Here is a 25927-nt window from a genome sequence, read left to right as displayed (position 1 = left end):
GGTTGATAGAATATAGCATTGTTGCAGTATTAACTTCAATTCTTCCATATAAAAGCAGCATTCGTTAGTATTGATTTTATGCTTTACTTTTTAGGCATGGTTTTAATTATTAATAGGCAAATGGAATTTTAACTATTACAAAGTGATACTATATGTGTAACTTTGTCTCTTTTTTCCATCAGTAAAATGTCTCTTTTTCAGACCATAGATAAGCATAGGAGTCAATGTGCATTTTGGAACTACTTCCCTGATGCCACGAACGGGAGCTGGTCTTCAGAGGGCTGTGAGCTAACGCACTCGAATGAGACCCACACCTCTTGCAGCTGTAATCACCTGACACATTTTGCCATTTTGATGTCTTCTGGTACTTCTATTGTGAGGCAATTTTCTATTTCATGTTTATACATCACCATGTGTTCTTTTTGTGTCATTTAAGAGAATAATTAATTTATATGTGTTCTTTGGGTATAAAGAGCATATTTCATTAATTGATGAAACTCCAACATTATCTTTTTTTAGTCTTTGTTTTTCTTACCTACCTTCTATGACAAATCTAGACAATGTTTTAGGCTCTTTTTAGTCTAGGACTTATCTAGTCTGTAGAAATGTAGTAGATTGTGTGTTAAATGTCTATCCATTGATTCTTTGTTTTTAATAGTGCTTTTGAAGACCACTTACACATTTTAATATATACTGGACTTTAAGTGCTTGGGACTTTGTATAAAAAGTTTAATTTTACTAATAAAAATTTAGTTTAAAATATTTGATACCTGGTCAATAAGTATTACATATTCATAACTAATACCATGTTTTAACAATGTAGAACCCCATAAGATTTTTAATCATGAAAAATCTCTCTAAGGTGAATAGCTTTAGAATATGTATCTTACATCAGTAATATCTTGCTTTTACATTATATAATATCTTATATTTCTATATGACAATTTTAATTAGATTACAGGTAGATTTTCACATATACATATATAAATAAATCTGCCTAACCATAATGTCAGTCATCAAGGTGATTTTTTCCCCTGAATGTTGAGTAAGCAAAAAAGCCTCTATTCTGTATATAAAATATAAATATTCATCTGGTTAGGATAAAACCAACCTTTCTCATTTCAAAATCTCTCAACTATACAATTTTAATATTCTATAGGTTCAGCATTTCTAATACCTTTGTTAATGTGTTTTAGATGAACCGGTGCATAGAAATAAGATTTGGTCTTACCACTGATAAATCTGTTTTAATTAACCATTTTCACATTACAATAATGAATTACCATTCTAATAGCATGAAACTGATGATGATAACAGTATTAAACCATATACTAATATATATACTATGCCTAGAAAAAAATCACTAATTACAGAACTGTTGAAGTGCTACATGATTTATATCACATTTTTCTGAATATGGAGCATTTTTGAAAGTCATCTAAATGCACGTTTGTATTTTTACATTTCATGGACATTTTGATTAATGTTTCACCCAAACCGAAAGTTCATTATATGTTGTAGTTCTTTTGACAAGTTACTGAGTTATTCTCTTAACAGCTTTATTATTATTTTCCCTTAGGGTATTAAAGATTATAATATTCTTACAAGGATCACTCAACTAGGAATAATTATTTCACTGATTTGCCTGGCCATGTGCATTTTTACCTTCTGGTTTTTCAGTGAAATTCAAAGCACCAGGACAACAATTCACAAAAATCTCTGCTGTAACCTATTCCTGGCTGAACTTGTTTTTCTTATTGGAATCAATACAAATTCTAATAAGGTATGTAGATCTCCCTTACTCTCTATTTTTATTTTCTAAATTTATACTTTCCTAGGTATATATGTCATAGAAAAATGGATTATAATTAACACTTTAATGGGGCAAACACACTGTGTACTTTGTTCTTAAATCTTTTCTAAGTTTAATACTGCTAACATATCTAAGCAACCTGCTTATCAATTCCATTCACCAAAATGTCCCTCATGATGATGAACTATTGGGACAAATAAAAACTTGGCAAACAAAGAAATAACTTTTTTTGTTTTGAATTGATTTTACATGGACATTAAACAAAAGCAAGGGGAGAGAGAGAAATGGAAATAAAGTTTCGATTAACACAGGGACTGAACATAAAAGCAGCTAGAGTTCATAGGTTGAAATATGATAAATCGGCTCTACCTAGTAACTACACTTTATTAACTACCCATTTTTCACCACTGTTGACCAAGGACCTTACCAAATAGTTCTCCATAATGTGTTTAGTCTGGATCCTTGAAGCAGACACTGAAATGGAATTAAACATGTAATACTGTTATTAGATGAAATGACTGTGGAAAATGAGAAGAGAGAGACTCAGAGAGCCATCAGACCAAAATGTGGGTGAAGGGGAGATGAAGGAAAAGACAAATGGGTGCGGTTCTAAAGAAAGTTCAGCATGGTTGTCAAGGAGTCCTTTGAGAAGACCTTGAGGCAAAGTCACATGACAGAGGAATCCTCTGTTTCTCAGAGAATAGGAACATCTTAGAAAGCCGCTGTGCTGGGTCACTGGCTGGCAGCAGCCTGGGGGAGACTAAGCACTGCGATGGCTTTCCTAGTGCAACAGCTGCAGTCCTAGGCCAACTGCTCTCCCTGCGGCCTGAGACTAGAGAAGTGCATTGTCTTGATCACAGAACATTAAATTGCCTCCAGATCTCCATTCTTATTAGAAATCTTTCAAGTACTAAAACTAACCATAAGTTATCAAGGTTTTCTTCAGAAGTAGATGCCACAAAGCATCTATTTTAAATAGGATACATTACACATATCTGAGTGTGTGTTTTTTGTTTGTTTTGCAGAGGTGTTCAGAACATCTCTCAATTTTATGTATTTCCCACTATCCTCAATGCCTGTTTCTTCCTTCAGTTTCATCCCACCATCATTCTCACCACAAAACTATTTCTTAGAAAGTGTTTATTTTTAATTATATTTCACCTAGCAGATTCTTCCTATTTTCAAGCCATATTTCAAATCTCATGTTCTCATCGAAGTGGCTCCCAAATTTTAATCACCAGTGATCTCTCTGTTCCCAACCTTATATAGTACTCTGCAATATATTTTATTATGTAATCTCATTATGCTTGAATTATACTATTTTAATAAATGCAATAGGTATGTATGTATAATGTTGTCTCTCCAGTAATAGATTGTAATCCTATTAATACAAAAGTGTGTAACTACTTCTTTTTCTGTTATTTCTTATAAACCTAACTCTAATGATAAGTGTAAAGTAAATATTAATAAATAATATTTAACTGAAATCCTCTCAAATTTACCTGGTAGTCTTATAACTTACAGTGATTCTTCAATGGATCCTTTGTAAAATATATCATCATTTGTCTGTTTTATAAATTCAGTCTTCAACACTTAATCAAGATATTATGGTTTGTTTAGCATAGTATTAGCAACAATTTTTATTCTTTGAACATGAATAAAATAGAGTGAAGGCATCTCCAAAACAGAAATCAATTTAAATCATAATATATTCACTAAAACATCATGGTTTACATGTAAATCCATAATTTATCATTTTCCAAATAATGTAAATGTATAAAATGTATAACTCTCTGAACAAGGACAGTAACTTAGTTCTAGCACAGGATTGGTGAATATTTTACATCAATGAAGCACAGTTCTTTCAAGTCAGCTGGAAGTGGTATATCTTAAAAAACTGACACCTGCCAGGAATATTTTAACGTGAGCAGGCATTATATAAAGTGGCATGATTTACAGAGAAAGTAGAGATTTTATGTTATGCTGATGTTAAAGCAAACATTTCTTATGTGCTTTTCTTTCTTTGATTTCTAGCTCTTCTGTTCAATCATTGCCGGTCTGCTGCATTACTTCTTTTTAGCTGCCTTTGCATGGATGTGCATTGAAGGCATCCACCTCTATCTCATTGTTGTAGAAGTCATCTACAACAAGGGATTTCTGCACAAGAATTTTTATATCTTTGGCTATCTCAGCCCAGCGGTGGTAGTTGGATTTTCAGCGTCACTAGGATATAGATATTACGGCACCACCAAAGTGTAAGTTAAGATGATCTTAAAAATATTTGAAATGCAATTCTGAATATGCTTTGTATATTACTGAAAATTTTGTTTTGTTAAGTACATACAAGCACATTTATAGATTTTTATCTATTATTTACTTTTCAGATGTTGGCTTAGCACAGAAAACAACTTTATTTGGAGTTTTATAGGACCTGCATGTCTAATCATTCTTGTACGTATATTTAAAATTGTTGCTAGAATTCAAAAAAAGTGATAAAGGTGCTTAAAATTCTTAGCCATTAGACATTATTCTGAGAATAAATGATTTTGAGCACTTGACAGTATATCATTTATTAATATTTAAATATATCATATCACTATTTAGAAATATATACATCTTAATATCAAAGCTATTACAATTCATTTACACCTCCTGGGGGATGACATATTTCTGCATAACCTGTAGATAAAACTCTTTCCCTTATCAGTAGTATCTTGGCATACCTCAATACCTAGAGTGTTCCAACCAGCTGACCATCTGGCATTTTGTATGTTTTTGTTATTTAATATTTTATCGATAATCAGTGATCTTTGAAGATTAGCCTGCCATCTTTGTAGTTTTATTATCCTCTGTACCCTGTTATCATGAAGGTGATTTTACTCTAAATTGGGACATCTGAGACAAGAACCCACTATTTCTCATGAGCAGACAAGTCACACATGAGAGTCTTATTTCAGCTAGGAAGACAGCCTTTTAAGTCTTACTGGAAGTGGTTTCAAACCTACAAATGTGGCAGGTGTTATATGTTCCCTTCTAAATAAAGACATTTTTCTATGTCTCAGGAGCATTTTAAGGGCAGTAAGTTTGCAAAGACACTCTGAATATAATAGTCTGTCAATGAATCTGGGAGGTCAAACAAGGCTCTATAATGGGATGAATTGTTAGTGGAGGAGTTGTGACAATATTTTGGACAACACTGTCCCATGTATTTTGACCATAAGCTACCTATCTTTTTTTAATTTTTTTTTTTTTCTCACACTCTTCCTACATGTTTTTTATGGTTACAAGAAAGCTGCTAAATGGAGAAAAACTTGAACTACAAAGCAGAGAATTTTTGTCAAGGTTTATTTTTTAATGATGTCGGTGAAATGAAATGCATTCAGAGAATATATTTTTTTTGTCACATAAAATTATTTATAATTTTCACAATGAATCTAGTAACATAAAAAGGAACCATTGACCAGATTTAGCTAAGATAATTTCAGAGTTAATTATAGATCAAAATTTTAATCTACATGAGAATACAGACTGAATATTGTCCCATTCACATATTTTCATATGTTGTTCTGATATGAGTGTTTTGCATGAAGACACTTTGTACATATTCTAATTTTACTGAATCACTCTTTACAGAATGAATTATCTCTGATGTTGTTTCATACACATGAAAGTTCTGTGGATCAGTGATTCTTATAGTTTAGATGAAAGTAGAAGGATAGAAATTATACTGAAAACAGGAAAAATAGAAGTTTATTTATCTAAAGCAAAAAAGAGAAAATGATTCCTGAAATTATGGTGTGTTTGAGTTTTTTTACTTTTGCTTATATAAAGGGAAAAATAACTTTAGACTGTCTTATATTGAGATCCATAGACTTTAGATGGGCTTACCTAATAATGACTCTTGCAAACTTCCCTAGATGCCTAAATGAGCAACATCATACTGTCCTAGTGTGGAGTTAATGAACCAACTTATCTTTCATACAGTTTCAGTATATAATTATTCCTTTTAACCAGAGGGTCAAGCTACTTAAGAAATGTATGAGGCATCTCAGTTTTACTCTAAAATTGTTTATCATTTTTAGTATGCTTAAAAACTGAAGAAATTCCTTAAATAATTACTGAATTGAAGTGAATTCATTCACTAGTATTCCCAGCTTTCTGTGCTAATGCTGGCTTTTTTTCATTCTCATTTTTCTTCTCTTCTTCATATTGTTATTATTATTATTACTAGTACTGCTGCTGTAGAACACAAAGTTAAATGAAATTTTTCTCATTGTCTTAAAATAGTATCTAGTTCAAAGATTGAATAAAAGAAATATTGAATGCCAAATATTTGAAAAAGAGCCACCAACAGGTTGGGCCTAACGCTTCCCATATGGGTCTTACAAAGAGACAGTAGGACCAACCTCAAGCCCTGTAAGAGGACTGGAGAGAGGGGCCCAGGGCTAGTGGCTAAGAGTTAGAAGTCCTTGGCCTTTGGGACAGTACAATATTCTCTATGAAAAACTTTTTCCTGCCTTTGAGAAAAAAGTTAGGTGCTCCTCCTCCTCTTAAAGGCAAGTTGAGGCGGAGCACTCAAAAGGTAGAAAATGGAATCAGAAATAGTAAAACTATCATCCTGATCTCACATTGAATGCTAGTGTGACTGTGGACTTTTCATGATGAATACATTTTTTATGTGAGCTTGATATATGCCCCTTGACATTGGGCCAACTGCAAGTATAAAGACTAGACCTGCTTTTGTTTGGAGTTTCTTGCAAACTGCATGCTTACTGGAGTTTTCCTTGACAGCAGGGAAGGAGAGTATTATTCTATAGCCTGCATAGGAATAAAATGATAGGGGAACACACAAAGCTATCAGCTATCCTATAAGCACAGAAAAGTTAGAGAAGTAGAGAGAAGTGGTACGGCTACCCGAAAGGTCCCCAGGTCCAGTGAAGTTATGCACAACTAAAAGAATGCAGTGACTAGAGGTGAGGTTAAACGTTGCCATGGCTGCCCTTCTCTGAGGAATAGGAGCCAGAATGTAAAGGAAACACTATAAACATCAAGACAATTACATACACTAGCTAAGTGGCAGTCAGCACATAAGCCGAGATTACCACAGGAAACCAAACTAAGCCCAAGTGATGCCAAGAGGTTATCAAAGCCTTCTAGCCCCTCAAAAGCAGAGGACTTCAGCTTTGTCAATGGAGAGACAGTATTCTAGCACCAACCATGCTGCCCACATGCTTATCTACACAGATCTACTGAATTGAAAATCATCATTTAGGATTGGGGATATTGTAGTAGGTAAGGATGTCAAGCCCTGACATTAAGTTTAATTGGGTGGTGTGGATATGATGGAAAACGAATATATAGAGATATATAGATATAGATAGATATAGGTATATAGATATAGAGATATAGAGATATATATTCCCATATCCACTATAGTGTTAATGAGAAGAAAACAAAACAAATGACAAAGAATAATATATAATAAAATATGAGTTATGCTGATGAGATGTGGGGGAGATCAAGGTGGGATATGTTCATCATTCAACAAAGCTTCATTGAGAGGGAGGAACTTGTTTGTGGGTGGGGCAAGGAGCAGATTCTGCTTTACATGTAGTGGATTCTAGGTGTGGACTTAAGTGTCTAGCGAGCTGCCTGTAAACTTGCCAGATTTCCTTTTAAAGGAAAACAAAGGGCACAAACAAAATAGTGGCTGTGGTAAATAAGGCAGTACCAAAAATAACAAAACTCTTACCATCTGTGTTATTAAAACTATTCAAGAATCATCTTTTCATAGATTCAAGACTCCCTAGTCAAGATGTCATTCTTTATCAAATTTTTACTTTCATCACCATTTCTTCTCTACTTTCATAGTCAAATCACTACAATCCTTTACTAAGGGTATAGTAACAATAATAGAATTTTTAAAAATTTATGGTTTATTGAGCGATTGCTTTTGGAACACAGCTAATACTTTAATCCTCACATTATTATCCGATTTTATAATTAACAAAAAGTCGGTTTTGATTCAAAATGTTAATTTATTGGCCCAGGGTTCTAAGTGTACAGATAATATTGATGTTAGAACTTAAAACTCTCTGTCTTAATCGAAAGCCCCGCTTTTCATTTACCTCGCTTCTTTTGTAATTGCCTTCTAATGTATCTTTCTGCTGCCATTCACTCCCATTTCATTTTAATCTATCTATAATAAACTCAATTCAGATAAGTGGAACTATTAATAAGAATAACAAGAATGTTAATGTTAAATCCTAGTATGTTTCTGGCACTAATGTAAACATTCTCCGTGTGTTAGCACATTTAATCTAATCGTCCAAGCAACTCAAAATGGCTGTATGTGCGTGTGTGTGTGCACGGCCAATTTATTTTATTTTGAAATTGAAGAAATTGAGGCATAGGGTGAGTACACATCTTACTCGACAGCTAGTAAGTAACTGAGCTGGAACTCACATTCATGACATTGAATCTATGGCCTGCCTTCTGAATCCCAGTGCTGATAGTTTCTTTGCCTATAGACCAAATGCCATAGGTTGGTATATAAAATTCTCAGTAATCTAGTTGAACCTTGCCTATTTTCAGCCTTTTTTCCACACTGCATATTTCCACAAAACAACTCTTCCAAGAACTTTATCCTAGTTAGGATACTTGTTTCCTGGATATTTTCTTGGGCCTTTGCAATCAATAATCTCACCACCATGTGCAAAATTCTTCTGCCTAAATTCTTATCATTAATTAATATACAACTTGGTGAAAATCTTTCCAGGTTTGTAACTAATCTTCTGCAGAGTAAGGACTAGGGTCTATACATGGTATTTGCTTGTTTTTATGAATGGAACCCTGGGGCATGTTTGGTTTGGAACTTTAATATAAAATGTCTTTAAAACAATATGTAAATGAGTAAAAACTGAATTAGTTCAGCACTGATAGCTTTTTCTACCCTTAGTTATGTTGTTTCAAAGGAATATTCAAGATTTTCATCTACTCTGATAAGTGTGATTAGGTATTTGAGTAGCAACATTTTCTGCATTGATCAAATGAAAGTACTTCCCCAGGTGCTGACTCATTAATAATAAGGATCTCTCAGAATTCTGAAGTATGAACCAGTGACCCCACTGATTCCATCTACAAATCACTACATTTAGAATGTTAAGATTGTAACTATACATGAAATGGCTTAGCCATGCTTTTGAAAGATTGAACTGTGTAAGAAAAAGGCTTCTAAGTCTTTGTAAAGCAAGCTGCAAACTGAAGATAATTTCCATAATTTCTTTCTTTCTTCAGTATTTTTAATATTTAATGTTGTAGTCTTTCAACTAAAACTGTGCAAGCGATTAGGTTCAAGTACAGAAGTGGAAAAAAGAGTTTCTGAAAATAATTTAACTTCTAAGTAGAAACTGAAGTTTCTTCCATAGACACTTTCAATACTGAAGAATAGAGTTTCTTTGATTGAAGCACATACTAATTAAACTGTATCCAAATAAGGTATTTTCTTTAAAAAAAAAAAAAAAAGGTGAGTTTTCATTTAAATTTAAATGACAACTCTTATAATTGAGTGTTTCTATATTGCTACTCTTACCCACTTCTTTTCAGGTTCGCCCAGAGCTCCACTTAGTTTTTGTGTAGTGGCCTCCTCTAGCTCTTTTTTTCATGTCTACAATATCTTAATTCCCTTTCACCAGCAAACACCTGCTAAAACCTACTCAAAAGTTAATTCCTCACATACCCCTACAAGATGGACCATGTCTGTGTATATTTATTATTATGTAATCCATTTTTATTACATTTTTTAATTTGACAAATTTCTCAAGCTTGGAAAAAATGAAACTATTACAAGTCTGTGTAAAGTAAAAAGTGAACATTTCACCCAATATTTATATTCTCCATTACTACTCTTTTTCTCAGTAGCTACTCTGATTCTTTCAGATCTTTGCTAGGACACATGCACATACACTTAAATTTATATGTATGTATGTTTAAGAAATAATTTTGTTTATAAATTCCAACAACCTGAATTATTTATAACCTGCAATATATCATAGTCATCCTTCTTTGGTAGAACATACAATTCTACCTTTTTTTATCACTGCTTATTATGACTGTGCTCTAATTTATTTAACCACTTCCTTAGTGGTGAACATTTGTTTCCAATTTTTTCTTATTACAAATAATACTGAATAGAGAATTCTTGTTCCAATGCAATTACATATATCCATGATATAAAATGGTTAGAAAGTGTTTCTTAAAAGTAAAAATTCAAATAGAGGCAGATTTTTAAATTTACAAATTGCCTCCAAAACATTTTCTTCGATTGATACTTATACCAACAATATATGAGAATGTCCTTTTTCTGACACTAAGTATTATCTACCGTGCTATCCAAATGGCGAAGTCAGAATATATAAACCCAAAAGAAAGATAACAATAGCATCAGTGGCAATACTGACCAAATCTTTGGACTGAATTTTTGCGGCAGCTGTGCATTACAGGGAGTTTAGCAGCATCTCTGGCTTCCGTTCATCAGGTGCCAGTAGCACCACCACCACCATCTATGCATGACAACCGAAAATGCCTCCAAACCCAGCCAGATGTTCCATGGGGAACAATATCCCCATTTCCATTCAATGGGAACCACTAGTTTAGACTTTGATATTAAGTCTCTTGTATAAAAGTGCATTTTGCCTCTTGCTTTAAATGGCATAAATATTTCAAAAAGAATTAAAATGATGGTTTGGGCACTATCTTTTAGATGACCCCATTGGAGCTATATTAGAAACACTACTCATTGTAAATTTTAAATGTTGTGTATAACAGCATCCACATTTTAATGATGTTTTAATTTAATGAGATCGTATTTGTTAGGTGCATCTGTTGGTGACCTCTACGGTTCAAGGTACTTTAATATTCTAACCTTTTCTCCATATTATGTATTAATAAGCATTTCAGTACCTGTAACATTTAGCTACTTTTTTCATATAATTCTGACCTTTTTGAAACAATAGATAGCTGGAATTTTGAAAAAGAAAAAGTGAAGTGTAAAAACAACTTATCATAAATAATACATGTGTAGTTCCCATACATGGGAATTATATTCTTACTGGAAATACCTCCACAGATAATCTCCTTGGGACCTTATACTAGAAAATTTCATAAAAATTGAATAACTTCATAGAAATTAGAGATCCAGAAAAAAATGGAAAAAGTTTCCTTGGGTTTCTCAAACCCAATCAGAAATAACTGGCCATGGTAAAGTTCATCACTGGTGTTTCCTAATAAAGGGAGCTTTACAGTGAGGGAAATGAAAGGGAAACTATGGATATTGGTAGTGCAAGATAGTCATCAGAATTGTTCTTCACTTTACATTTGTATGGTCTTCTGATCTTTACAAAATCCTTTAATGTCTTAGTTAATTCTCGCCAACTTCAGTAGTACATCAAAACAAAAATAGTAAGAGATAATGTTTCACTTGATTTTCACTAGATTTAGTGACTGTAATCTTGACTTATGTATTTATATATGTCAGTGGGGGTTCTGCTATGTATAGCTTTTTAAAGAACTGTACCAATTCCTTGAGAAGGACTGATTACACTCAAGCAAATTATGTGTGTTCTTATGCAGCTAAAACCTTCAAACTTCTACTCATTAAGAATTTATAAAAATTGTTAAACTTGGTCAAGAGCACAGTACAAGTTCTGATCAGTCTTATTCTTCTGATCATCCTCTGAGAAAAACAGTGTCCTTGCCCAAGCTGATCTGCAAGAAGAGTGAGGCCTTTGAACGAATATTTATTAGCATTTGCAGAGCTCTTGTTCTACACATCTGAAAATATTTCATCTTCCCTATAAGTATTTACTATGTCCCTCTGGCTCCTTCAGTATTCTCTGTAAAATGTAAATTACTCATTTTGAGAGAATGTTATCTGTGTGGCTCTGTCTTGATTTCGGTTTCTTATATGAAAATGTTGTTGTGTCTAGTTGCAGGGCTTCCCAAGAATAAAACATTTAAAATTCCTTCTAATGAAAAAAATATGCCTCCTGATGGTATTGGATCAAAAATAAAGCCCAGGTTGTTCCACATTAGGGCACATCCTTCAGTCATTAGAGCTTAATTCACACTTATTTTGGTAAGAGCCACCATTTTGTCTGTATTTTAAGGAAATGTAAATTAAGGCTTAGCTTGCTTAAGAAATCTGCTCTGGATCACGCAGCTACTGATAGGTCGACGCAAGCTCAGTGTTTTCCAGATTCACCTTTCGTGCTGTTTCACTACCACATCGCCTCTCCTCTTTCCATACACAAGAGATTGAAGGGAGTAAATCTTTGTTAAGTCAATGAAAAACTTTTTCCTATCTCCTGAATTTCACAAACGGGTTCAGGATAAATTTTGAAGACCTGGCAACTGCAGACCTTCTAAAAATTATTTATAAGCTTTCAATTCTTTATTTTACTTAGTGAAGATATAAGAATAAATTACTTTCCATCTTATCAAAAATGAAGGAAATCTTGAATTTTTCTTCCCTGTTTTATATTGCTTTATCTAAATACTTGCCAAGAATATCCCACAACTAACCAAAATATCTAACCTAAAATCCCGACTATATCAGATTATAGGTCAATATATGGAATGCACATATTGGATGTTTACTGTCTTTACTTGTGGGTATCATTAAGCAATGTCCAAAACCCTGTATGACATCTAATAGCTCAAATTCCTTTTGTCCTCCCATTTTTTCTCATAAAAAAAGCTAAAAGGTGAGTTAAAAGCTTCATCCATTTAAATTGTCTTTAATTTTATACTTCTAATTAACAGATTTATTTTCTTTAGGAAAAAGAAGTGTTCTTTTGGATTCTTTTAAATCTTTATGACTTTAATTAATATTAAGCTATATGTATAGGTAGTATTAAATCAAAATTAAAGTGGAGGTAGTATAAAAAAAAGTCTGGGGAAAAATAGGTGCAACATTTTGAATATTTCAGAATATGCCAAAACTTTATTCAAGCAGTAAAATCCCGAAGAAGACCATGCTAGTAACTAAGAGGAGGTAAATGGAGAAAACCTGTCCTCAAAATTATCCCAAGTTTCCATGTGTAAGCGACTCTAAGGCAGCACATTGGTAAGCTTGAGATACTATTTTGGAAAAACAAATCTGAACATAACCTCACTCCTGCTTACATCTTTCTTGTCTTTACATTGCTCTTGGAGTTAACTCTAAAACCTTTAACTAAGCCTGTGATAAGAGCGATACTAGTTTATTATCAAAATTGGGGCTTTTTGAGAGTTACAGTGGGTGATAAAAGTACTTCAAATTGACTTCATCATATTGGTGCACTTAAATATATTGGTAGACCTATCTCTCTTCAAGAACTTATCTTTAAAGTAATGTTTTTCTACAAAGTAAAAGTGATTTGGAAATGAGCACCATGCGCCTGTCAGTGACTGCCCTTGGGAACCTCTCGTCCACCACTCCCCGCACCTTGAAGGAGGTAGTTGTCCTAACCACTAAGTGTGTTTGAACGCAAGCCGATGCTTACATCATATCTGGCTAGGGTCTGGGAAGGGAAGTGAGATACTGCTGATTATCTTTCACATTTCAACACATGAAAGTTAGAATGATCAAAGCACATGTGAGCCTCACTCAGCAACCCAGGAGATAGGGCAGAATCTGGAAGTGGAGCTTACCACACCTATCTGAGCTTATCTTAATAAGATGTAAACAAATAAAAAACCTCAGATAAATGCTGAACTGAACAGAACACTAGGTAACAGGCATGAAAAATGCTGGCCCTGGCAAACTGGGATAAAGTGAGGGACACTACCTCAGAGGCACCTCGTGATCTGGCCGTTTACTGCTCAGCCTCATCTCACAAGACCCTCCCACAGACTTTTGTGTTTTTATCACAGTGTCTGCTCCACAGGTTCTGTGCACCATCCCACCCCAGCACCTCTGCACTAAAATACTCCCTGTGGCCTCGCTCTAGCCAGGCCTTTATCCAGTTAACTCCTGCTTGACTTTCAGGTATCAATTCAAATTATTTCCTGAGGGAAGTGCTCCCTGCCTCAGCTCACGGGTCTATAATATCTTTTTGTTACATGCCTTCATAGAAGCTCATTATTTTCTCAATGTAAAATGAGAGGTGTTAGTGTGAATAACTGATTAATAACTGATTCAGATCTGTCTTCTCCAGGAGGAGACAGTGAGACTGTAAGTGCTATGAGAGCAAAACCTTATGGAATTTTTCTCACTGCATTATCCTTGCGGTTTATCAAGCAGTAATCACTCAATATTGTTGGATGGAAAAATAAATGATGCAGGCATAGTAGTTACTCAAAAGTGTCAATTCCTTTCCCCCAAGGGAAATTTCAAGAAATCATCATCATGGAAATGAGATTATTTTGAGAAGATTTTACCGAAGAGATAACACATGAAGCATTCATTATAGCCTCTTACTTATACTTTATTTCTTTTCTGCTTAGGAATGATTGCTCCATCTATCTATCATCTATCTATCTATCTATCTATCTATCTATCTATCTATCTATCTATCATCTATCTATCATCTATCTATCATCTATCTATCTATCTATCATCTATCTATCTATCATCTATCTATATCTATCTATCATCTATCTATCATCTATCATCTATCTATCTATCTATCTATCTATATCTATCTATCTATCTATCATCATCTATCTACCTATTATCATCATCTATCATCATCTATCATCTATCTATATTATCTATCTATCATCTATCTATCTATGGCATACTTTCCCTAGGAATTTAATTGGCATTTTATGTTTAACTGAATAAAATGAGGTCCTTGCCAAATAATAGCAGAGGTTTTCAAAAGCAGTATGATTGGCAAAAATTCCACACCGTGGGTTCTATCTATGCACTGGCTTTCTAATATGTACATGAAGATCATGATGCCAATTCTACATATACAGTTGCTATTTTAAAAAGAAATAAAAATTAAAAGAATAAAAGCATCCTTTAAAAGTCAAAAACAAAATTTTAAATAACTTAGGGAACTGTCTTGTCTCTTCTTGTATTTTCACCTTTTAAATTGGTAATAACTTTCAATACAATTTAAATATAATTGTGCAAGTTTTATCTTAAATGCTGAGTAACAGTCAAATATTTCATATGTTTGTATAAAATTAGTTCATTCTTACTAACCTCCGTCTTCATTTTATACAGCATGTATATACAAGGAACATTTTTCCTTGCTCATATGTTAACAAAAGAGATTTTATGACTCAGTTTTCATTATTACATTAAATCTAACAATTGCTGGAAACACTCTTCACATATATAGTTATTCTCCTTCACCTCTGTTCCTTTCCTATTATCTTTCTATGACTTATAACCAGCTATAAAGAGCCTGGCTGGCATGGCTCAGTGGTTGAGCATCAACTTATGATCCAGGAGATCAAGGTTCAATTGCCAATCAGGGCATGTGACTGGGTTTTGGGCTCTATCCCCAGTAGGGGCGTGCAGGAGGCAGCTGATCAATGACTCATCATTGATGTCTCTATCTCGCTCTCTCGCTCTCCCTTTCTCTCTCTGAAATCAATAAAGACATATATATATTTTTTAAATCAGCTATAAAAATAAGCTCATGACATTCACTTACAGTCACGGAAGTCATTTCACTCTTCATTTTTATAAATTTCTAGTTCCCTCCTCCTTTGGATTCTGTTTTAGAGACCAGTAAATTATTCATTTAAATACTGGGGGGAAAATCAGCTATTGAAATATTCCTAATGGAAACATGTTAAAAATATAAAGTGCAAATATTTTTAATGCCTAAGATGATTAAATATTGGAATGGGATTTTAGCCTTAATAAAATAGAGCAGTTATTTCACTATTACCTCAAGTGATGTAGGAAAATGTGAGATGAAATATTCCCATATTTAGATGTGAGATGAAAAAATGTGAGATGAAAAAATTCCCATATTTAGAATTTTTTTTATCAAATTAATGATTGAATGCTCTTTTACATAGGCCATTAAGTATACCTGGGATTTGGGTATATTATCTTTCATCCTTTTATTCATTCAACAAATATTTATTGAACATTTTTTTATAATGACAGATATTGTCCTAGGCCTTGGGAATAAATACATCAATAAATAAAGTAGAAAAAAGTCCTTACCCTTATGGATCTTGGGTTCTAGATCAAGAGTCAGCAGTTGCCATAGCCTGTTTTTGTAAATAAAGTTTTATTGGGATACAGTCACATTTTTAAAAAAATATGTTTTTATTGACTTTTTTAGAGGAGAGGAAGGGAGAAAGACAGAGAGAGAAACATCCATCGGCTGCCTCCTGCACGGCCCCTGCTGGGGACCGAGCCAGAAACCCGGGCATGGGCCCTGACCAGGAACTGAACCGAGATCTCCTGGATCCTAGGTTGATGCTCAACCACTGAGCCACAACGGCCAGGCTACAGTCACATTATTTGTTAGCACATTGTCAAAGGTTACTTTAACGGTATGGCAGAGTTGAGTAGTTGCAGTAGAGACCATATGGTCCTCACAACCTAAACTATTTACTCTCTGGCCCTTTTCAGAAAACGTTTACTGATCCCTGTTCTGAATGAGAGTGATATAAGAAAATATAACTATTCTCTCCCATAAAATATCCCAGGATAACATATTGGATTCATTAAAAATGTTTCATATATTTCGGTATCTGGTAATTTTATCTATGGATTGCCCTTTGAAATATAGCTACTTCATCCTTTGCTATAAATTTTTTGAAGATAGCCAGCTTTATTGACCTGGAAATTTCAATTCTACTTTAGAGTTTCAACAATGAAAAATGGCTTACCTGAATGATAAATGCTTGATCTATTGTTGGATTAGATGTATTTAAGTATTTATTTTGCTGACATAATTTTAGAGGAAAGTCCTGAAAGTGGAAAAAGATCTATTTTTTTCCCTTTTCATTAAATTTATTGGAGTGACACTGGTTAAAAAAGTTATACAAGTTTCAGGTGCACTATTCTACAACACTTCATCTGTACACTGTATTGTATGTTCACCATCCCAAGTCAAGTCTCCATCCACCATCATTTAATACCTGCTATTTCCCCTTCACTTCCCTCCATCCAAAATAAAGACTGACAGATATAAGTCATATTTTAAGGTGCTGTTTATAGATCCAATGAGATAATAGCATAAAATAATATGTATTCAATTGTTGAATAAATATATGCTACATATATTGTTTAGCACTTCAAATATTCGAGACAATTTGGAACATCATTTTTCTGTGAGTGTAATAGCCATTGGTGATGTTTGTTGAGAACTTATATATTGTGCACTATTCTAAGAACTTTACATTAATTATGTAATTTAATATACACAACAACCCTATAAATACTAATATTATCCATATTTTACAAAGAAAGTGTAATACAAGGAATTAAATAAGTTACCCAAATAGTGTCAGAACTAGAATTTGAATCCACCAAGTGTGGTTCCAAAATCCATTTATTCTCTTTATTTTGAAGATGCATCTGTTGCTTTTTTGAAACTTTCAAATCATATAAGGTAATGTCCCAACTTTTTTTACTAAAGAGCCCATCAGTAAAAATTATGTTCCTATGTAAATGTAAGATTTTTTTATCTTGAAAGATTATATACATTTATTAGTTTACTAATATTTTATGCAATTTACATTATACATTTTGCAAGGTAGGACAAAAGTAGGTTTGTAGCTGTGAGTACACAAAACACAGTTTATTCTTGTATTATTATTTATCAATTATTGTACTATTTTCCATACAAACAACTGTAAACCTACTTTTGCCTCACCTTGTATATAATGTATATTATAGAACACTTGAAAATATAATCTAAAAGATTAAAGATGTAATGACAGTATTTAAATATGTTTCAATATGGTCCTCACTAAAATATTATTAGTGTTTTATTTTTTAACAAAATATTTAAGTTTGTGCTATAATATTTTCCATGTCTTATTTCAGTTAACTTCATCATGAAGAACAGAACTTTTCTCCAATGGTACAGGGCTTTTTAAAATTCTCACTATTAAATAGGAAACATTAAAAGAGACTTCAAAACATGTATTATTGACTTTAAATAAATTATGAGTTTATTTAATATGAATGACTTTAAATATGATTGAAAACTATGGATCTAAATGCATACTTCAGATAGCCCTTTTAATCATTTGAATTTTTAAATAACACTGTATTAAGTCTGATTACATCTTCATAGATTTTAACCTGGCTGACTTACATGGACTTGCAACTTGGTTGGCACATCGCTAACTCTAAGAGTGGGAAAAATGTCCATTCTGTCATTTTCTCATTTAAATATTCTTTATCAGTATTAACTTTAACCCACAGTGCACTTGGAGGCATCTTGGATCTTATCCTTTAGCTTGTATCTTATATGTAACTCTATTTGACATGTTTAAAGTGAGGGTACCAGTGTTCATCTTTATTTTAAGTAGTAAACCTTAATGTTCTCCTTAGAAAAATATCAGTGGGAATTCTAATATGTTCTTCATGTTCCCCAATAGATTATTGTGACATTTCTCTTTGGAGATGTCTTACATGAACCCAGTAACCATATTCAAACTCTACAGGTAGAAAGTTCTGTTGTTCAGTAGCACAGGAAGAATGACCACCTTCTTAGATCCTTTGACCACAGAGAACAGTGAGGACAGGTATCTCCACTGGGGATTGCTGGCATAGCAGACTAAATCCTGTTCAGTGTTAACAAAGCTTTCATCACTGGTATCCGAAGTTCAGTGAACACTAATGCCAATTAATAACCACATCGCTGCTCATTAATGTTTTACTCTTCTACTCTTAACCATTTTTAAAGTGAAGTAACTGTCAGCAGTTAATATAAATAAATGTATAAATAATTAAATTATTGAAATTTTAGATGTCCATTTAACTTCTCTTCACTTGTCCTTCACTTGTAGTTTGGTGTTTTGTAAAGTTCTTAGGACCATAAACTCTAGAACCTGTCTACTAAGTATGAATCTTGGCTTGGCAATATTTCCTAACTGTGGACCTTTGGCAAGTTACTTTACTTCTCTATGCCTCTGTTGCCATAAATGTTAAATAAATGTAATGATAATGATAATATTAAGAATAAGAATACTTACCCCATTAAGTTGGTGTGGGGATTAAATGAATTAATAATATAGAGAAGACTTGGAAATGTTCCTGGCACATGGAAAACACTTTTACTCCAGAACAACTATCCATTCAGTTGTATACCCCAGCAGTCAATGCCTGGTGGAAGACCATTACTGTCTTCTAAAGTATAAATCTTAAGCTATTAGTGAAATATCATAAGTACTGTTAATATCCCAGAGTAATCTATGAAGGATACTCTTACGATATTTAGAGCCTACTTAAACATATTTGTTGTATTTTCAGGTTGTTTCAAAATGTTTCAGATTATTTTTTCATATAATTGTAGACTTCACTCCTATTTCTCTGTAATCTACTCTCTCCTGAGCCTGGCGATATTAACCTGAGCAGAAGAGTATCTCTTAGCCCTGTAGGTATTCCCAAGACTGCTAAATCCTGAGCCTAGGAAATGTTAACAAGATGAGATTTGTGATGTTAGGAGAGAAATGCTTCCTAACAGTGTCATGTAGATATATGTAGAGAAAAAAAGTTATTCCACTCTGTAATTTTGACAATAGGTCAACAAACACTGTGGCATTGTAATTTCTGATTTCACTAAATTTATACTAATCCAATTTTACATCTAAGCTTTGAAAATTGTATTTCTAATTATTACTTTATTAACAAAAGCTTTTAGCAAGTTCCAGCCCAACCAATGCTTCCTGACACAGCTTCACCTTGCACACGGAGGAAGAGGAGTTCTCTCAGCCAGGTGTCTTCTTTACTCAAACCTTTTAGATGTGATTTCATCTACTGTACACTGAGAACATTTTATCAGGCTCAGCACATACATACATGGTCCACAACAGTTGCCACATCTGGAAATTTACCCCTTCTTCCTTTGAGGTCTCTTTGCAAACAGCTATGGATCAGCCTATCTGGAGAGGGTGATGTCCTTGGCCTTTTCTACTAAGAAGCCAGTGTCCTCAGATTATAAGAAGGATCAGATGTGAAAATAAATTGAAAGCTATGAAGTTAATGGTTGCCATTAAAAACACAGGGTTGTCAGTTAATTTGAATTTCAGATAAACAACAAAATAATTTATTTTGTTATTTTATCCTGTTGGACCCAAGGTTTACAGTGGGCCCAACAGGATAATGTCAGATAACTTCTTTATCTTAGAATCCACAACCTTAATTTTATCTGCAAAATTCCTTTTGCCATATTCACAGGTTCCAGACATTAGGGTGTGGACATTTTTTGGAGGTGGGGAAATTATTCTGCTTATCACATACTTCAACTGGGAAATAATTAAAAAAGAAATTGGGACAGAAGACAAAATTCTTAACTACTTGATTCCAATCTAGCTAGTAGACTTTTTTTTAATTAGAAGGTTATTTATTTTGTTTAAAAGTTTAAGTTGAAAACTATTTAGCTTTATAGGGGCCTAAGGATTGAGAATGAGTTGATTTTTTTTGTGGCCTCTCAGTAGGCCAGAACCCCCCCCCCCCCACCTTTTGTCCTTTGCAGAAGTAGATTTGTCCTGGGCCAGTTAATTTAAAGGCAATAAAGCTATTTGAAAAGACACAGTAGTTGTGATCATGACACATTCTTAAATGAACCAGATTCCCTTTGATATATATGAAAAATTAAAGCCTGGGTCTAAAAGTGCTGTAAGAGAAATTTCCTCATTCTTTTTGGCGAGATCTGACATCAGCATGTAGATGGCTTCATCAATTATTGAGGAAAAGACTAAGAAAAGAAAAATGACTGATTGGGGTGCTTCATTCTGAAGTCTGAATGTGAAGCCCTAGGGTTGCATGTACCTGTAGGTCTAAATCTTTCAGAATTATCTCCCGCCCTCTCCAGCTCAGCTCTTTAAATTTTTTGTTTTAAAAAAAATAAGGCACTTAAAAATGTTTATCGTACTCTGTCAAACATCAGAACATGTGTGCCAAACTTTGAAGTAACTGCACTTGTCAATGAAGTTAAGGAACAGATCTCTGTGTAGACAAATATCCCTTAAGATGAAGCAAGGGGAATGATTTTAAATTTAAAATACCACTTTTTCTCAAGGGTTAAGTTTTCCTGCCTTTGAATGACTTGTCTCCTCACGGCTGCTTTCGCTCTCTTCAGTATTCTAAACTGCAGTGGTGAGCTCCAGAGTTCTTGCGTTAGCCATGCAGTGTCCTTGTCTTGTTCATTCCTAGAAAAGTATTATGAACGCCTAGTTGACAAGCTAAAGCTGTTTTTTAAAAATTGAGACAAAAATGATAATGAATGACTTTGTTCATTTGCAAGTCATTAATTAGCTCCTGTGTTTTTGTGGCACTAACATCTAGAGATAAATAATAAGGGAATCACAACGAATAAAACCAGCACATGTAGGTAAACACTAATGAGCAAAAGTGGGAATAATTTTAAAGGCACCATTTTCTTAAGGTGAAGGTGGGGGGATAAGAGGGTGGGTGGGAAGAGATTAACCGAAGAACTTATATGCATATGTGCACAAGCATGGACAGGAGGGGTGTAGTGAAGAAGGGATCAATGGGAAAGAAGAGGGCATCTGTAATACTTTCAACAATAAAAATAAATAATATATATATTAATGATTTTCTAATATTTAAAAAAGTACACATTCAGGTCAGTTGTCATTGATGTAACCATTGCCTGTATTTTTCCAACTATTTACCTAAAATGCAGATAGTATCTGTCCCCAGTCATTACTTCTGAAATAATTGTAAACTATTTCTTATTATAAGAAATACTTCTTAATTCTATATAATTTTGTTTTGAGCTTTTGTTTTTATATCACCTCAGACCATTCATACTTATTTCATAAAACATTCCCTCCCAAAAGATACTTTTTCATACCGTGTAAAATGCAGACTTTCAACTTAATTTCTACCTCTAAGTAAATAAGGTCATGTGCATTTAGGTGATATTAATTCTTTGCTTACAGTATTTTTTACTCTGTTAGAAAAGGGATTTGCACTAGCTTATATATCTATGGATAGAGATTGCAGGCAGTGTAAAAGGAGCAAATGTAAGTTTTTTTCAGTTACTCCAAATTTACTGAATATTCTAATGATGTTAATTTTGGCTCTGAGTTTTGTTAAAGAAAAAAATTACTCTGACCTTTGTTGAAATAGTAAGGAAGACTTTATCTGGGACTACTGTGATGGATGTCAAGACTGTCACAAGAGGGGAGACAGATTCATTTCAACTCTGAATACAGTAAAGACATCTGGGGATTATAGCCAAGAAACAGGTTGTGTGTTGGGGGTGGGGGGCAGAGTTGAAGGTTGGTGGATGGAAAATTACTAAGAGGATACATGAAGGTTAGGGAGAATTCTTTCTATATTTACTTTAACAAGATTCTTGCTGAAAGGCAGGCCAGGATGATCAGATATCAAGGATGGGGAGGGGGGCGAGATGAGGAATTTGATTAGATATCAAGAGTAGAAGGATCCTCTCTAAGCTGACTTAGCAGGATTCTTGCTAAAACTGGACTGTGCAAGGATGGACACTGAAGCCCAAAGTCGAGGCCTAGAAGAGGGGTCACAGGAAGCTGACTAACGTTTAGTAAAGAAGGGTCTTTGTCAGTTTTCCAGTGACACAGGCAAGGGAAGGACATGTTGGCATACAGCATCGGCGTTTTTCAACATAGAAAAGAATACCATCATTCTCTAGACTTCCATGGAATTGATCTCAGGTCTGATTTATCATTTGGGTTTCAGATTTTAATAAAAGTACACTGGGAGGCAGGATGTGGACAAGCAGCATTTAAGCAGAGGTGGTGAGGGAATTAGCTACAGGAATATCTGAGGGGTCAGCAAGTACAGCCAGCCTCAAGGCATGCTTGGTGCGCTGCAAGGATAGCTAGAGAATCTAATGTGAGCAGAATGAAGTGACCAGGGGATGGAGTAGGACTTGAGGGAAGTGATATATCATTTCAGACCCTGAAGGCCACTGTGAGATCTTCAGATCTAACTCAGATGGGAAGCCATGGGAGGGTTCTGAATAGAGAAATGGTCTGACCAGCATTTTAAAGAGATCAGTCTGACCCCTGTAACGAGAATGGATTGTAGGAAGGCAAGCCGGAGGAGGGGACACTGATTAAGAGGCTTTTCTAATAGATGGTGGCCTCTTCTAGGACAGGAGCATGAAGATGGTGATTGGTAGGGATATTCTAAATACATTTTGAAAGTAGGTTGAAGGGTTTGCTGATGAATATGCCTGATCTGCTAGAAAGATGAGATAACTTTTTTTTTTTTGAAGTGGGCAAGACTGCGTCAAAAATAGTTTCTTTGAGAAAAAAATAGCAGTATGGGTTTTGACATTTTTAATTCAGGATGCCTATTAGGTTTCCAAAAATATAGGAAAAGGAAAGAGAAGAAGAAACTTTTCATCATAATACAGTCACTTTAAAAGCGGTGTAAATTCTGTGTATTCTCTTAAGCCCATATTAGGAAATCAAATAATAGAATGATAAATGTTTATCAACAAAGTGTATTATATGCCTTCAAATAAACATTTATTTCATTGATTAATATTTTAAAGTTTCTGAAGTTAAATCTTGGGAAAGGAAATCTCAACATAAACATTAAGAGAAATAGCTAGATGAACTACATAAAAGAAAGTAGATTCAAACATTTTTTGGCAATAGAAATCAAAAGTGTTTTGTTGAGTTTTCTAATTTCCTTTCAATTTCTCTTTTCCAGTTTAAAGGGTTGAAAGAATTATCACTAACACATCTCCTTAAAGAAATAAAACACAATTTAATGAACAAACATTTGATTTCTCAAGTGTTCATAAAGTTTTTCAAACCAAAATTTATCTTAATATGTATATTGATCATACTATTGGCAGCAGATGAGTGTCATCAATCTATAGATGTGATCATTAAATCTGAAGAAGTTTTTTGGACAGGTTGCTTAGCACAATCTGATAAATTGTACTAACTACCACGTGTACTAACAATTTTCAGTGATACTGTGAAGATCAACCACAGATTTGTTTGCTTAAGTGTACCAGAGTGTTTGTACTTTGTAATACATATAAAAATGCCATGATTTCCTGGTTTCCGTTCATTTGGAATCTTTACTATTTACTATTTGTTGATTTCCTTTATGTATATAATGTACTATGAAAATTATCCTTCTCTGAAATGAATTTATTTTCTCAGGTTAATCTCTTGGCTTTTGGATTTATCATATATAAAGTTTTTCGTCACACTGCAGGGTTGAAACCAGAAGTTAGTTGCTATGAAAACATAAGGTAAATGTTTCTTTAAGTCTACTTTTTGTAACTAAAAGCTTTAGTAACTTAAAGTACAAATAAGTTTTGAAAGGACAATTTTTTGAATGACTTTTCAAACTTTCTTCCTCTATATTTAAAATACTTACTGTTAAATAGCATTTAGTATGTTTAATAAGCCTACAATCACCAAAGATGAAACGGTAAGTAAACCAGTCTTTTTAAGCACACTCCTCTTTGAAAGAAAAGGCGATGGCCATTTTAAGCTGATGTGGGCCTTTGTGATTTTCTTTTGCGAAACATTTCTCAAAGCTGCTTAACTCTGTTTCTTTCTTGCGTTTCTTAATTTACATGAAGCCATGATTTTTCCTTGAAACTCCTTTTTAAAACTGATTTATTGAGACCATGAAAATAGTTCATTTAGGAGAAACTGAAGTGTAGGATAGGGAACAGTAGACACAACCGATGCTTGGGTTGCTGGGGAATACTCCTGTAGTTTCATTACCTTGCACAAGAGTTATAGTTAGGATTTAGCAAATGTTTGATCGATTACTTTCTTTTACTCTTCACCATTCATAGTTTCACGTAGTGTGCTGGTTTTAATAAAGTTAAAAATGACTTATTTTCTGAAGTACACTGCTGAAACATCTTCTGCAATAAAGAATGTTTAGACTAAAAATGAAAAAGAAAATAATCGTTAGTTGCCTCATTCTTAAGGCAGTGTCCTCAGTGAGCAAGACTGAATATTGTTTTACCAAAAGTCACAGGAAGTAAGCTGAAAATAGATAAGAGTAAGGATGTGCATGTATTATTTTTTAATTTTCAAGAAATCGGTATTATGACATGAATTTATTTGGAAGTAATGGTATTGGAAAAGAAAAAAAGAGAGAGAGAGAGAGAAAGAAAGAAATCTAATTTTATATCTTACACTTTCTTCTCTACTAAACCTGAAAGGGAAACAGAAGCTTCCTTTGATGTCAGGCATATGTGCTGACCACATTTCACATGCATACTTTTCAAGGTTTCGTAAAAAAAATATTTTCTAACAGATATATGTCTTACCTTTGACATATTACTGCAACATTAGATTTGAAATCAAAGCATACACACTGCAGTACACCAGATAAAAATATTTTAAGATTAAGGAAATTCCTTGAAAAATGACATACTTTAGTAAGCTACCTTGATTTTGGAAGCCCACCCCTGCCACAGTGCAGGAGGAGCATACCCTAAGGGCTGTCCCACGTAACTGCAGTTTGCCAGCTTCAGAGTTGTTATTGGTTTTGCAAAAGATTTCTCAGTTATACCAAAAACTCATTTCCCACATAATTTGAGGAATTGGGGGATGTGTGAGTACACATAACTTTCTTAACTGGAACATATCAAATATGTTCTAGGTCTTGTGCCAGAGGAGCTCTTGCCCTTCTGTTCCTTCTTGGCACCACCTGGATCTTTGGGGTTCTCCATGTCGTGCACGCATCAGTGGTGACAGCTTATCTCTTCACCATCAGCAATGCCTTCCAAGGAATGTTCATCTTCGTATTCCTGTGTGTTTTATCTAGAAAGGTAAGCAATTTGTTATATTGGGCAACTCTATGGTATATTCATATAGCACCAGTTACCAAATTGATAAAAATTCTTCTCATAAATTCATGACTTGTTCCTTTGCCTAAATGCAGTACATCTTAGTATACAAAAAAAAAAAAAAAAAAAT

At 33.8% G+C, this 25927-nt stretch overlaps 1 protein-coding gene across 1 annotated transcript in view; it reads left to right on the top strand.

Annotated features, from left to right (window-relative positions):
- ADGRL4 (adhesion G protein-coupled receptor L4) overlaps window positions 1-25927 on the top strand; it is an 89107-nt gene that overhangs the window by 61523 nt on the left and 1657 nt on the right. The window contains exons 10-15 of the mRNA XM_081145640.1: window positions 202-375; window positions 1580-1783; window positions 3848-4068; window positions 4198-4264; window positions 24143-24234; window positions 25611-25779. Of these exons, the coding sequence (XP_081001766.1) occupies window positions 202-375; window positions 1580-1783; window positions 3848-4068; window positions 4198-4264; window positions 24143-24234; window positions 25611-25779 (927 nt within the window). The remainder of the gene's footprint in view (window positions 1-201; window positions 376-1579; window positions 1784-3847; window positions 4069-4197; window positions 4265-24142; window positions 24235-25610; window positions 25780-25927) is intronic.

This window comes from Miniopterus schreibersii, assembly GCF_964146895.1.
Source record: "Miniopterus schreibersii genome assembly, chromosome: 8".
Taxonomy (NCBI): Eukaryota; Metazoa; Chordata; class Mammalia; order Chiroptera; family Miniopteridae; genus Miniopterus; species Miniopterus schreibersii.
This window is presented reverse-complemented; position numbering and strand designations above follow the sequence as displayed.